Genomic DNA, 15103 nt, shown 5'->3' on the forward strand with positions numbered 1-15103 from the left:
TTGTCCCATTATTGTTGGTCCTAAGGATGAGCACGTGGTTAAGTTGGTGTCTGTCAGATCTTCCCATTTTTCCTTAGTCGTGAAGTAGTGTGTGGGGTGAGACTGCGTGACTGTCGTATCCCCAGCTACCTTTTACTCAGTGATTTTAGCACTCATTGACGATCCTGGCCTGAATCAGTGATCACACTGGTTGTGAAATAATGACTTTTTAGTTCTCTCATCCTTTCTACTTTTAATAGCTGTCACTTTTCTGTGAGGAATGTTTCCCTTTCGTTCCCTTTTTCTCTGTCTTGTTCTCTCTTTTTTCTTTTTCTGAACCACTTGCAAAGTTGCAAAGTTGTTCTGTGATGACTATACCTAGACCACTACAGACAGCAAACCTACTAGGTAAAGTTCAGGGTGGCTTTGCGGTTCCTGCTATTCGCAGGCTGTATTCCACGAGGGTGTATAGAGCACTGTTTAAAAGATACTTGAACTAATTATTTTTCCTTCTGCGATTATGTGTCCAATTTGATCTACATTTAGAGGAGGTAGTATCTTTTTTGAAAGTATATTTTCCAACTTTATTTTTATGTAATCAACTTCATTAAATTCTTACTAATCCTAATTTACCTGTAAATTTTCTCAGGTTTTTCACTCTAGATAATCATATAATCTACAAAAAGAAAAAGGTAGTTTGGGGGTTTTTTTGTTTTAACCCGTAAACCAGTTATTACTTTTCCTTACTATATTCCTAGGACTGCAGTATTGATTGGACTCAGTGACAGTGGAATCTTGTTTAATCTTGTTCCTGATTTTAATGGGACTGCTTTTAAGATTTTACCACTAGTACGTTTGCTGTAGATTTTTGGTAGGTAGCTTTTTAAAGATTATAAATGTTCCCTTATGGTCTTAATTTGCTAAAGAGTTTTTATCAAATGGGTACTGGATTTATGAAATGCTTTGATGATATGGGTTTTCTCTCTCAATGTCTTGATATGTTGAATTACAATATGATCTAATGTTGAAACATTCTTGAATTGTGTTAAAACCATCTTGGTTATGATATTTTTTAATGTATTGATTTTATATCTAATGTTTGTTTTAGAATTTTTATATCTATGTTCTTGAGTGGGATTGACCTGTAATTTCTTTTTTTAATTGTAGGTTTGAAGATCTGTTTAGCTTTTCTGTTTCTTTTTGAGGCAGTTTTGGTCACACTGTTCTAAGAAATTATTCATTTTAACTAAATGGCAAAATCTATTGGCATGAATTTGTTCACACTATTTTATATTTTAATGTCTTGCTAGAGATTTGTCATAATATTTTTCAAAGAACCAACTTTTGCCTTTGTTGATCTTCTCTTTTGTATCTTTTTTATTCTATTATTATTACTTTCATCCTATTTTCTTTTTTTACTTTTAAAAAGAATGTTTTGCATTTGAATATTAGCTCATTAGTTGTCAGTCTTAGTTGTCAGTCTTTCTTCTTGTCTAATGTAATCTGTTAAGGCTGTAAAGTTAACTCCAAGTATTGTTTAGCTACATTCCAAACTTATAAAACTTTATTGAGATGAAATTTACACACTGTAAAATTCACCCTTCCTAAGTTTACAATTCAATGATTTTTTTGTATATTTACAGAATTGTGCAACCATCACTACAGTCTAATTTTAGAAAATTTCCGTCACCCCAGAAAGAAACCTCCTGCCCATTAGCAGTCATTTTCCATTCTGACCACAACCCTAGGCAACCATTTCAACCAAATTCATGCCAATAGATTTTATCGGTTAGATAAAATGAATCATTTCTTAGAACAGTGCGACCAAAACTGCCTCAAAAAGAAACAGAAAAGCTAAACAGATCTTCAAACCTACAGTTAAAAAAAGAAATTACAGGTCAGTTCCACTCAGGAACATAGATAAAAAAATTCTAGAATAAACATTAGATATAAAATCAAAGTATTAAAAAAAATCATAACCAAGATGGTCTTAACACAATTCAAGAATTTTTCAACATTAAAATGTAATATAATTCAGCATATCAAGACACTGAGAGAAATGAGAGAAAAATCTCCCTTTACAATGGTGGATTTATTCATTTCTTATTATTGTCAATTTTGTTTTATATATTTTAGGTTATTAGGTGCGTACATCATTTCTTCCTGGAAAATTGAATCTTATCATTTTGCAATGACCCTTTTTATGTTTAACAAGTTTAAAATTTGTTTTGCCTGATAATATAGCTACACCAGCATTTTTTTGGGAGGATGTCTTGTCTTATCCTTTTATTTTTAACTGTCTTGTAACTTTTTGCTTTAGATGGGTCTCTTGTAATAATAACGTACATACTAATATATAGGTAGATTATCTTTTTAATCCGGTTTGAAAATTTTTTGTCTTTTAATCAGTGCGTTCAGTCTAAATTACATTTATCGTGATTGCTGATATATTTGGGTTTACTTCCCTCGTCTTACTTTGTGCCTTATTTTTGTCCTGTTCTAAATGTTTATTTTCTTTTCTGTCTTTTTTTTGGCTTGATCAAGCTTTAATTTTCTTATCTTCTGCCCTCTACTTGTTCATTACCTTTAATTTTATTAAACATTGTGTAATAGAGTATATGAATCATAAAAGTAGATAACTTATATTCTCATACTCATCAACAATTAACTAGCATTTTATAAATTTAGTTTTATCTTATTCTCCCCCACCCAACACACACACACACACACACACACACACACACACACTTTCCTCCTGAGATATTTTAAAGGAAATGTCAAAGATCATATTATTTCACCAATAAATAATTTTTTCTCATATGACCACAATTACAATAATCCTTAATATCATCTAAGACTAATCCTTCAAATTTTTGGTCCTTTAAAATTTCTTCGTATATTTGATTTTTCAGATCAGAATTTAAATAAGATCTACATATGGCATTTGGTTTATAAAGCCAATTCTCTATTCTCTTTTTTCCCCCATTTTTTTTTCATGCTATGTATTTGTGGAAGAAACCAGGTCATTTGTTCTGTAAAATTCTCTTCAAGATATTTTTTAACGTCTTGTAAACTGGTTTTAAAAGACTCAGGTTCCATTCCCTATTTTTCGTCTTCGTCTGTCAGAGATGCGTTCTGGATATTTCTTCACATCCACTTTCTGTTCACTATTCTTCAGCTATGTCTTTTCAGACCTGTCATTAAATTTTTAGTTTCAACTACATTTTTTTATTTTTAAAGTTAACTAGATTCTTTCGAATATGCCTAGTATCTTATGGTGCTATCTTAGCCCTTGCTCATTTTTTTAACTCTCACTATTTCTTTAAGCATATTAAACAGGTTTGTTTTATATCCAATAATTCAGTATGTATAAAATAATCCCTGATGAGTCTAATTCTGCTCTTTATCGTTTCTGCTGAGTCACACTTGCAGTGTTTTGTCCTATGTGTTTTATAATTTTGGATTGTGTGTCCTATTCAGCTGGGCTTTTCCTGAAGCGATACTTGAAAATCTGCTCTAGAGTCACGTCTCTCTAGAGAGGATTTGCATTCACTTCTGCCAAGTCACCCAGAAGAACTTGGAGTGAATTTCTTGGCTTAGAGGTCCTCAGGCCACATGGATAATTAAAATAACCCCCTGAACCCACATGAGAGTGGTCTGAAATTATAAACTCTTTGGGGAGACGCTTTTTCTACCTAGACCTCATACCTAGACTGACAAATTTCTTTGTCTCCTTTTGCCAGTGGGCAGATCGGGGGCAGGGGGAGGCAGAGACTCACCAGTTTTCTTAATTTGTAGCACTTTGAAGGTCTGGCTTTATGTGAACGATTTCAGTTCTGATAATCTAATAACAATGTTTGTTATCTTTTATGCGTTGATTTTAGGCTTTTCATAGCGGGGGCATTTGGGAGGAGATTCAATCCACCACATTTCAGGAACAAAACTGTGTTCTTTTAAAACACTAATGCCGAGGGGAGAAAGGAGAATAAAACCTCAGGAAAGAATTTAAGGGAGAGGAAGTGAGATGGCTACGCGGGCTCCTTGCCCATGAAAGAGGCGCTTCCCCATCTGCGTGCATGAGTCGCCACTCCTTACGAATCAGCCACCAGAGAGGCTTCCCCATTTACACCTGATACGAAACGACAGCGAGGATCAGGCGCTCTAGTCCTTTCTGTCTCCAGGTTTTCCCTGACCTCCCTGCCATCCCCAATCCACGCGATTCCTCCAGCTTAGATTTTCCCCCTTCTTTCAGGTTTTGCATAACAAAAATATAACTACAGAACCATTCTCTTTAGAGTCTCATGTTCCTCGCTCTCTGCAGTGTACTTTTATAGGGACCATTTCATAAACACTGTCAACAGTAATCGTATAAGGCAGGGCCCAGGAGGTAGACAGAGATGGCTCTGCTGAGTTGAACCTGTGCTGTGCAGTGACCAGGTTCTAACCACCTTAGAATCCATCGGTGTCCCTGTCATTAGGGAATTAGTCCCAACTCTCTTTGAGCCCAGTCCTATATGTCTTGTCAATCTCACCTCTTCAGGTAGTGAGTTCTGTAAGTTCATTACTCACTATTTGAAACGCTTTTTATTTATTCCCCAACTTAGCCAAGTTTCAAAATGTGAAGAAGAGTGAAAATATGTCTATTCATCACTAAATTATCCTTGTTGATGGAGGGCAACAAAGGCATAGAGAGCTATGACAATCTTTTGGGGAGGGAGATTTAGAATACGATTTGCTACTAAATATTGACCTGTAGCACTATCTGAAGACCATAACAAAATTAAAACTACACCCTAAAGACATCTTTAACCTGTAAATTAGTTGGAGTTCCCCTTCCCTAGGTCCTCCTTGTTCCCAGCTTTATTTTGTGGACGGCATTTCTTCTTACCGTTGCAAGGTACCTACCTAATAGAATCTCCTTATCCCATCCCTTCCCCAGTTTGCTTGATGTTTTGGTTCATAATTTCTTCTTTTTCAACTATTTCTTAAATAATTTTTTACTTTTCAGTTATAGCCGGTATACAATATTGTATTAGTTTCAGGGATATAACATATTTATACAACTTCCAACGTGATCACCCTGATAAGTCTGGGACCTATCTGATATCATACATAATTATTGCAATGTAAATGACTTTATTCCTTACACATCCCGGTGACTTTTGTATCTACCAATTTGTGCTTAACCCCTTTCCCTTTTCACCCATCTTCCCAACCCCCCTCCCATCTGGCAACCATCAAAATGTTCTCTGTATGTATCTATGAGTTGGTTTCTGTTTTGTTTATTCATTTATTTTGTTCATTAGACTCCATATATAAGTGAAATCATGTGGCATTTGTCTGTCTTTGTCTCGTAATTTCTTAAGAGACTATTAAATAATTAAGACCTAATTAATTGAGTTAATTACTATAAGTAAACTACAGTGCCCATAATAGTTAGCTGTGTTTATTTTAAAATGTAAGTGGTAATGAATTAGGGCTGAATAAACAAAAGGTGCATTTACGGTTGATCCGTTTTATGTTATTTTCGTCTTTAGTGGCTCTGGATACCCTTCGATGCTAGTGGACATTGAGCACTTAACAGTATTCCTGGTCCTGTTCTAGTGCTTTCCAGGTGTTACCTCGTTTAACTCTCACAACAGGCCGATGTGACAAATACTCCCCATTTCCCCACGGAAGAGGCTGGGCCCAGAGAGGTGACATGAAGGTCACAAAGCTAACGGATGACAGAGTGGTTCACAGCAGCCAGCCTGGCCCCAAAGCCCCTGTTATGCACTAAATGGCTTGTTGTCAACAATTCTTTTTAGCCCCCACCACTATCCCCACCCGAGGTTTTAAGTCTGGTTCTTTGAGACTTATTGTCAGCAGATGGAGCGATGCGGAAACCGATTCCGTAGTTGTCCTCATGCATTCTCGTGGATGTGGGTAAACCTAGGAATCCGACATCCTCCGTGGCCAGCTTGCTCACCTCTTCTCCCTTTCAGTTTCTGTTCCAGCAGCTGGGAATGTTGGTGTCCTTTGTGAAGAGCCACATCAGACCTTACATGGATGAAATAGTCACCCTCATGAGAGTGAGTAGAAGTGAATGCTTTGGCCTGTTCATCGGTGTTTGGGTCAAGGAACATTATCTATGTTTGGATAACAGGGACATTTTTCACGGGTCATGGTAGAGCTCTTACAACCCGAAATATAGGCGTGGAGCAAGGCGTCCTTCTGGGTTACGAAAGGGGGAGGAGGGCTGTTGCTGCGGGTGCGAGGTGTGAGATCTGAGGAAGTAGCTTCCGCCGGAAACAGGCTCTGAGGCCTGCTCCTCAGCACAACAAAGCGATTTCACTTTAGCATCTCTACTGTTCCCACGAAAGCTCCTTCTTACCGCCCCAAAAACCATGGCCTCAGCGAGCACCGGGGATTGGATTTTCCTTGGGCTATGAAATACAAAGGACCGCTGTTAGGCGCTGGGGAAGAAGGCAATGCTGCACCCTGCTGCCTTCAAAAGCGTAGCCGCCGCCTTCTGACACCCACTGCGAATGAGGAAAGGCTCGCGCCCCAGATTTTGTAACGTGCTTTTTAAACAGGCGCAGGGGGCTCCCCCACTGATGGCAATATCGATTTTCTGTGTGAGGGGGAGACCTGCTTCCTACGCTTCTATACAATTTAAACGTCTCTGCTGGGAAGGTTGCTTTGCAGAGATGGCTGTGTCCTCAAAGACTTAAAGGCACTTCTTCCGGTGACTTGTTCTTCTCCACCAGACCTTTGTAGTTAGCTCGGAGGAAGCAGCAGGACGGAAATCAAAGTGGCTGGCTTCAAAAATGGAACTTCCCCAAAACTAGGTCTTGGAAATGAAAAACTCCTACATGTATAAATAGTTAAAGCTGCTGTTCCCTGACTCCTGCCACAGAGGCCTCTGTACCAGGAGGAGTTAGGCAGAATGTTGCAGAGCCCCATGGTGGTGGGGGCGGGGGCGGGGGGTGGGGGGAGACACGTGCTCGGTGTTTGAAGCCGAAGTAATCTGTGCCTTATGACCAAAAGGGGTTTATGACCAAAACGGGTTTGAGGCAAGGAGCCTTACAGCTACCAAACACAGCTTTCATTGCTTCCAAGGTAGAGAAGGTACAGCAGGCTCTTGTTTTGGCTGTTGATCCTGGGCGCTTTAATGAGCTCCCCCAAGCCCAGCAGGAGAATGCTCTGTGAGCAGGGATCCAGCTGACATCCCGCATCTCCGGGCGGGCCACTTGGCTCCTCTGAGGTAGAAAAACCCCTCTGAGGAGCTAACGGTCATAGTGGGGAGATAGGCGGGCTCTCTCTGAAGAAGACAGTGTGGTCCAAGGGAATGGACATCACAAACCATGGAGGCCGTAAAATCTGTGGTGTGTCTTTGGAAAAGCTCTTTACCCAGAGAAAATAATTTTTTCAGAGAAAATATGTCTCCGTCCAAGCCAAGAAAAAGCGTTTTACCAGCATCTTTTAGGGTGGTTTTTATTTTCTAAACTATTATGCTTTAAACTTTTTTTTTAATAAAAATACATTATCCTTCTATGAAGCCTTTATCCTGAGAAGTTATCCTTTTTTTATCAACTCCTACTCTGAATTATTTGGGGGCGCAAGAGTAATAACGGCATGCGTTGCCATCATTAGAGTTTCTGTTATCACTGTCTCCTCCTCTGCAGATATTTTAAAAGGCCGTAGTCGACTGCTTTTTTAGTTGACTTGAAATGACAGCTTTTTCTGGAGTCAGAGACTTGAACCAATTTGCCTTACAACTTCTGAGGCAGGATCTGTGGCCAACTGACCAAGTTTTTTTTTCAGTAACTTATGTGGAATATAATTGTATGGGTATAGAAAAAAGTGCTCTTCTTATGGCACTATCCAGGCCCAACACTTACATGGGACATATGCCAGATGCCATCTAGCAAAGTCTTATTCTAGAAAGGGCAGGAAATCTTATTAAAGCTGGAATCACCTTCTGGTAGAGATGCCGTGATACCCAAAGTAAAGACTCCACCTGGACGACTTACGAGCTCCTGGAGTGACGTAGACGTATTCGTTCATTCTGTATGTGTGTGTGTGGGTGGCTAGAATACGCCAGGTGCTCTTCTTGATTCTGGGGAGACAGACGGAACAAAGAGCTTTCTTGGCCTTAACTAGCTTACAGTCTAGTAGAGGGAGGGTGACAACGAAAATTAAGTATTACAGGTGCTAGGAAAGAGGAGGGCAGAGGGACCCAAAATGGATAGTGGAAGGAGAACAGGAAAGCCTTCATAGGAGAAGCAAGGCTTGAGCCAGGTCTAGAATGACAGATGGGGCTTAGCTGAGCAAGAGCTGGGATTCTAGGCAAAGAGCAGCACGAGCAACGCACAGAGGAGGGAAGGAGCCTTGTGCATTTGGAGAAATGCCATTTAATTTGTTCACTGTGAGTGTGACGGTATGAGCAGGGCAGGGAAGGGGTTCATCTTGGGGCAGACCAGACTGTGTTCACTACACTGTTCCTGCTTTTTGGCCATCTCAGTCCTTGGTTTGTATTTCAGTAGAATGATACCTGGCTTTGCTCCTGTGTCTCCCCTCTTTACAGGAATTCTGGGTCATGAACACCTCGATCCAGAGCACGATCATTCTCCTCATTGAGCAAATTGTGGTCGCTCTCGGGGGTGAATTTAAGCTCTATCTGCCCCAGCTTATCCCGCACATGCTGCGAGTCTTCATGCACGACAACAGCCCAGGCCGCATCGTCTCCATCAAGGCAAGTAACCCGGGGCACCCTCGAGAGAGGTTTTTAGCATCCGCCCAAGTCCCTGGCTGGTCAGCTAGGAGGCCAGACCCTGTTCTGAGTGACAGGGCGTTGCTCGACCCACAAGACTGACTCCAAAGAGTGCTAATAGCCGCCGTGTGCAGCTTACTGTTTACGGTTATGGAATGTTTACAGTCCTCCGCGATTATCCTCATGTTCTGTTTCCTTTAATGGATTATTCTTGGTAAATGTTTTATCGCAGACCAGTTTTCTCTATGGTCCAGCAACAGATCCTTCTCAACTGAAATAAGCTCAGAGAAAGCACAGTAATATATAGGCAAAATAAAATGAGGAGGAGAAATGCCACCCAAAGAATGTAGTTCAAAGCCACTTAATAAAGGCTTCTCAGAGTCCTTCCCGAAGCTCAAATTGTCCACAGCACTGCCTCCTCCAGGTACTTAGAGACTTGGGACCTGACTGTATTTGTTCATCACGTGCTTTTGCTCCCATTTGCAGTTGCTGGCTGCAATCCAGCTGTTTGGTGCCAACCTGGATGACTATCTGCATTTGTTGCTGCCCCCCATCGTGAAGTTGTTTGATGCCCCTGAGGTTCCACTGCCATCTCGAAAGTAAGCACCTGCCCTTCGGGACTGACAACCATCAAGCTTCTGATGTTTTGTCGACAATGTCTTTTTCTTAAGTTCCCAGGCCATCTTTCTATTTGTTGTTCTTGTTGTTGTTATTTCAACTCCCGTTATTTTAGCCCGTAAATGTCCCAGGTTTATGGAAATCTTAACTGTCCTCACCCCACTGGAATATTTGTTGGACCGTGTTACCCAAAATACCTCAGAAGCCATTCCTTCCCATTCGGTGCCCATTGTCAAGGTAACCCTCAGCCACCTCTCTTACGTTGGGACTGTACGTTAGCAATTACTATATGTTAGCGGTTGTCGTAGGGCAGCGTTAGAGACGGTGGACCGCCTGACGGAGTCCCTGGACTTCACTGACTACGCCTCCCGGATCATTCACCCGATCGTGCGAACACTGGACCAGAGCCCAGAACTGCGTCCCACAGCCATGGACACGTTGTCCTCACTTGTCTTTCAGCTGGGGAAGAAGGTAAGACAGGAGTCCCAGGCAGATGTGCTCCCCCGCCTGCGCTTGGGAAGAAGACCTTGTGAACTTCTCCACTTGTAGGTCTGTAGGTCCCCAACCTCTGTCAGAGAACTAGGAATTATTTGCACTTTTATTTTCTTTCATTTATTCAGCTAGTATTTATTGAGCCATCTATCTATGTGGGGTAAGTGCCGTTCTGGGGATGACACAGTAAATAGAATGATGTCCTTATTTTCACAGAGCTTACGTTCCGATGAAGCAAAGCTAACAAGCACAGTTTGTCTCGTAAGGGTGATGGTGGGGGGTGGGAGAGATGCTGCTTATGCAGGGCGGGCAGAGAAGACCTCTGATAAGCTGACATCTGAGCAGAGACCCAAATAAAGTAAAGGCTCCAGCCCAGGGAGTTGGATGCAGACAGAAGGAATAGGGAATGCAAAGATGCGAGCTGGCAGCATGCTTGAAGGTTCAAGGAATTGCAGAAGGCAGTGTGACTTCAGAGGAGGGAACGAGGGGAAGCGCAAGGAAAAGGTCAGAGATGGGGCGGGGCTGGGGCAGGGCATGGACACCTAGGTACTTAGGCCAGTGAGTCTCAAAATGTGATCCCAGGTGAGCAGTGTCCTCATCTACATAGCTGAGAACTTATTAGAAAATGCAGTCTTGGGCCTCGCCCCAAGCCCTCTGAACCAGAAACTCTGGCTGTGGAGCCCAGCAAACTCTGGTTTTATGAGCCCCCAGGTGACTCTGATGCCATTTCCACATCACTGTTACAGGCCATTGTAAATACTTTGGCTTTTCCTCTGAGCCGAGACTAGAGGTCTTTGGAGGATTTTGAGCACAGGAGGGCTGTGATCCGACCTCCCATTTCTAAGTGATTACTGTCCGTGCCACGTGGAAGAACAGGCTGAGCCAAGAGTGGAAGCAGAGAGACTGCTCAAAGGCTATTGCAGTAAAACCCAGACGGAAGATGAAAGGGATGAGATTTGTAGCAGGAGTGGGTAGAAAGTGATTCTTCTGAATACTATGGAGCTAGCCCCAAACCCAGAAGAAATAGCTATAATGTAGTAATGGTAATTCTCTTCTCTGCTTTCCACTCTCCGAAGTCATGGTTTCTCATCTCCTTCCTCTTCTGTCATAGTACCAAATTTTCATTCCGATGGTGAATAAAGTTCTGGTGCGACACCGAATCAACCATCAGCGCTACGATGTCCTCATCTGCAGAATTGTCAAGGTGAACTGCACTTTGTTTTTGTTTCAGAGTCCCCCCTTGTCTTTCCCATCGGTATTCTTGTAATCTTAGTTATGGGAGTATATCTAGCTTTTTAGTTCTCAACTAGCGATTGGCAAACTTGCTGTGTAAAGACGGTACATTTTTTCAGCTTTGCAGGCTGTGTGGTCTCTGCTGCAGCTGCTCAGCTCTGCCCCTGCAGCCTGAAAGCAGCCACGGGTGCACGTAAATGAGTGAGCCTGGCCTCGTTACAGTGATATTTTATTTTATGGACACCAAAATATAATTCTCTAATAAGTTTCGTGTGTTACAAAATATTAATCTTTTTTTTTTTTAATTTTTTTCAACCATTTCAAAATGTAAAAACCATTCTCGGCTTTCGGGCCACACCAGCACAGAAAGTGGGCTCTTTGCTGGCCCTGCTCCTTGTCACTTTTATCATTGGTCACGATTGCTTCCTGTCTGCCAGTTGCGTGCTCATACTGGTGTCAGTGCTTGTCAGTGGTCAACGGCGGGGAGTTCAGCCCACCCATGACGCGTTTTGTCCATCCACGGAGCCATACCTAAGTCCTGGCTCTTCCAGAAGGCGTGGCCCTCCCAAGGCTAAGGGCGTTCTCTAAAGTGGGTGCCGCTTGTGGGGTCTCAGGCTTTGTCTCTACCTCTCCGGTTACAGGGCTACACCCTTGCCGATGAGGAGGAGGACCCTTTGATTTACCAGCATCGAATGCTGAGGAGTGGCCAAGGGGACGCGTCGGCTAGTGGGCCGGTGGAGACGGGACCCATGAAGAAGCTGCACGTCAGCACCATCAACCTCCAAAAGGCAGGTCCATGGTTTCCGGGGCGCCTGGGAAGGAGAGCCCTGCTCTCATTCAGAACCTTCAGCTCTTGCTACCTTCAGTGTAAAACTACCAAAATCCAGCCCAAGCATTTTCCTGAATATCTAGATACCAGGAGCTTAAGTCATTTTATCTTTCTCAGGGTGTCTGAATTATAAAATGTTTTTTATCAGTGGAAAAATAAAGAACAGTCTCTTTTTGTGCTTCCTTAGAGCTTTGATAGTAGAGCACTTTGTTGCAAATGACAGTCTGTTTTGTTTTGTTTTGTTTTGTTTTTACATGAATGGAACACAACCAGCGAACCTCCTGGTGAGCACTGAGGCTGATGCAGGCTCTTTAAAGCAGAGCTTATCAAACTTCTCAGACTCATGGGGCTTACCAAATACTGGGGAGCTTGTCAGAATGCTTATTTTTATTCAGGCAGTTCGAGGTTGGGCCTGATGTTCTGCATTTCTAACGAGCTCCCAGATGATGCCCATGCTCCTAAGTAGTGACATTTTAAATCTTTGCAGATAAGTGCTAAATTCTCTATGCTAACCAAAGCCTGGATATAACCAGCTTCTCACTATGTATGCCATCAGTCATCCACTTAAAAACAGGCAGTTTCAAAACCTCTGTGATGGATCTGAGCACAATAATCATAGTTACATCACTGACTTTTAATAAACATACCAGGTTGCTTATTTTCTCCATTTTACGTTAGTCTTTAGTGCTTCTGGTGAGTGTAAGCAGCTCCCGGCTTGGATTTCAACATGGTTATCCTCTTTATTAGCAGCCCACCCAAGGCAGCTGCACTTCATGTGCAGAGGCAGATAGCAGTAAAGAACTGGGCAGGACTGGGTCCCAGCCGACTCGTTCTCTCCAGCCAAGGCCATGAAGGTTGGAATACAGACCTGTGTGCCCATGTTCATACACAGCTTCGGAACACTTGGGATTTATTACTGCGGTGTCTGTCTTGACCTGCACAGACAACTTGAAGTGACCTCTGCCCAGAGACATTTGATGTTTTAAGATGGTGTGCTGAGAGATCCCTGGGCCAGGAGTGGCGCTGCTTTCCCTCTGGGGGTTTTGTGACTGCTGATCCGGGACTTTGGGAGGAAGAGAAAGGTCATCAGTCACCTGGCATTCCCAGGCAGTTTTGAGGCCACCGCACTGACACCTCACACTTGAGGGAAGGCCGGGCAAGGAGGCCGGATGCATATTTCCACCCAGATGTTTTCAGCCTGCCTAGGTTCAGAGTGTCCTTCCAACCAGGCAGCCGTCCACCCCGCTTTAGAGCTTTGGTCTCTATTATAGGAAATTCCCCAGTAGTCTCGTTTGCTTCCAGAAAGTTTTGCTTTCTACCCAGGACTTGAAAAAATAAGCATAACCTTTGCCCAACGGAAAAAAAGAATCTCTAGTTTATCGTACCTGAGAGAACAGGTCAAGTTCAAAAACCCTAAGGAAAATCCTCCACAGCTACCTCTCAGCTCCATTTCATCGAAAAGTAAATTGTGTTTCTACATATTTATTTATGTGGTGATAATTAGAGCTTGGTACATTTACCAGTTTTAACCAGGTTTCTGAAAAAAGGTGACTACCTCAGTCACCTTTTATTGGCTGTGCTGCTAGAGGATTTACATGGTACAGCAAATATAAAAACCATTTGTGTATATATACCTCTAGAATGCCTTCCGGGATTTTCAGCAGCTTCTATTGGGCTCACCTACTCAATGAATAAGCTGGTATCCCACCAGCCTAAACCAGTGTTACCGGATGAGGCCGGCAGTGGCAGATAGGAGCAAAAGGAAACTGGCTGGTGTTTAAACAGTAACTACAGAACCCAGAGAATTAAGAGTTGCTTATGTTTTAAATTAAAGAGCAGCGGGGAAAGGCCCATGTGCGGGACTCAGCCTGATTGATAAGATTGTGCAGTTGTTGTCTCTTAAGCTAAGATTTTTTTAAAGACCCATTTGTCACCATTTATCAAATGGTCACAAAAACCATCGCAGTAACAGCTACCGACATTTGTCAGGCACTGTTGTGAGCACTTTACATGTGTCGATTCATTTAATTTTCACAGTAACACTGTGAATTAGGTGCTGTCATTACTGTGTCCCCATTTTACAGATGTGGACATCGAGGTACTGAAAGGTTAAGTAATGTGCCCAATGTCAGCTAGTAAATGGTGGAGCCAGGATGTGTCCTAGATGGTGTGGCTCCAGAGCTCTGTCTCTTCACCACTGTGCCGAGTTGCTTCTGCTTTGCCCAGACTCATGCTCACTCCTTAGAGGCAGAAGACGTTGGTGATACTTCCTGTGTGTGTCCAGCTTTCAAAGTGCCGTGTGCTCCAGTGCAGCCATCCAGAGACCCATTGTGTAGGGAGGGAGCCAGAATCCATGGATAGCAAAGGACTGATGTCCTCCTTTCACTCAGCAGAACAGGGTCTAAAAGGCAAGTCTTTGGTATCCAGTGTCGCTCTTTCTCCTTAAGGGGTTCTCAGTGATGGGCAGTGAGAATCCTTCACGTAAGTTTTTAATGTGTCTCTTGTATTATCTCTACTTTGGTTTCTGACATAAAATAATAGTTTGTGTAATGTCACTCATTGGTAACTCATCAAAAGCTGTAGCAAGTCTCCAGGTTATCCCCGTGAGGCGATGGCTTGAGTCACTAGTGGTTCGGTGCTGCACCCATGAGGTCTCTTTGCCTCCCTGGACTACTTCACTTGAGAGCTTCTTCCCTAACTGTGATTTCCCTACTTAGGGATGATCGACATGTCTGTTCTGCTGGAAAATTCTTTTAAGAATATATTTTAAAAGTTTGGGATTTAGCAGTTAGGGTCAGGCCAGTTCAAAGAGATGTCATTTTGATAATAATTATAACCATTTTTTCTTGCTCTTCTGTCCCAGCCAGGCCTTTAGACACATTATCCCCAGGTAAGGAAGACAGGCTCAGGTGCAGCAGAGAGGGACTAGCCCAGAGTGCCACAGCGACTGAGTGGCAGAGCCAGGGTTCCAACCAGGTGTTTCTAACTTGAGAGTAATAGGCCTTCACACACAACACTGACTGTGGGCCAAGCACTGTTGTAAGTCCTTTACACGTACATACTTAGTTAATCCCTAAAACACCCTATAAAGTGGGGACTATTATCCCTGTTTTACAGAGGAGGAAACTGAGGCACAGAGGAATTAAGTAACTTGCCCAAGGTCAGACAGCCAATAAGTTACATAACTGGGATTCGCA

The 15103-nt window shown here is 42.6% G+C and overlaps 1 protein-coding gene across 1 annotated transcript in view; it reads left to right on the forward strand.

Annotated features, from left to right (window-relative positions):
• The window catches only part of MTOR (mechanistic target of rapamycin kinase), a 113608-nt gene that overhangs the window by 25416 nt on the left and 73089 nt on the right, over positions 1-15103 (forward strand). The window contains exons 20-25 of the mRNA XM_023532658.1: positions 5964-6050; positions 8549-8716; positions 9221-9333; positions 9661-9823; positions 10956-11048; positions 11719-12027. Coding sequence (XP_023388426.1) covers positions 5964-6050; positions 8549-8716; positions 9221-9333; positions 9661-9823; positions 10956-11048; positions 11719-12027 — 933 coding nt within the window. The remainder of the gene's footprint in view (positions 1-5963; positions 6051-8548; positions 8717-9220; positions 9334-9660; positions 9824-10955; positions 11049-11718; positions 12028-15103) is intronic.

Source organism: Pteropus vampyrus, unplaced genomic scaffold (genome assembly GCF_000151845.1).
Source record: "Pteropus vampyrus isolate Shadow unplaced genomic scaffold, Pvam_2.0 Scaffold86, whole genome shotgun sequence".
In the NCBI taxonomy this organism is placed as follows: Eukaryota; Metazoa; Chordata; class Mammalia; order Chiroptera; family Pteropodidae; genus Pteropus; species Pteropus vampyrus.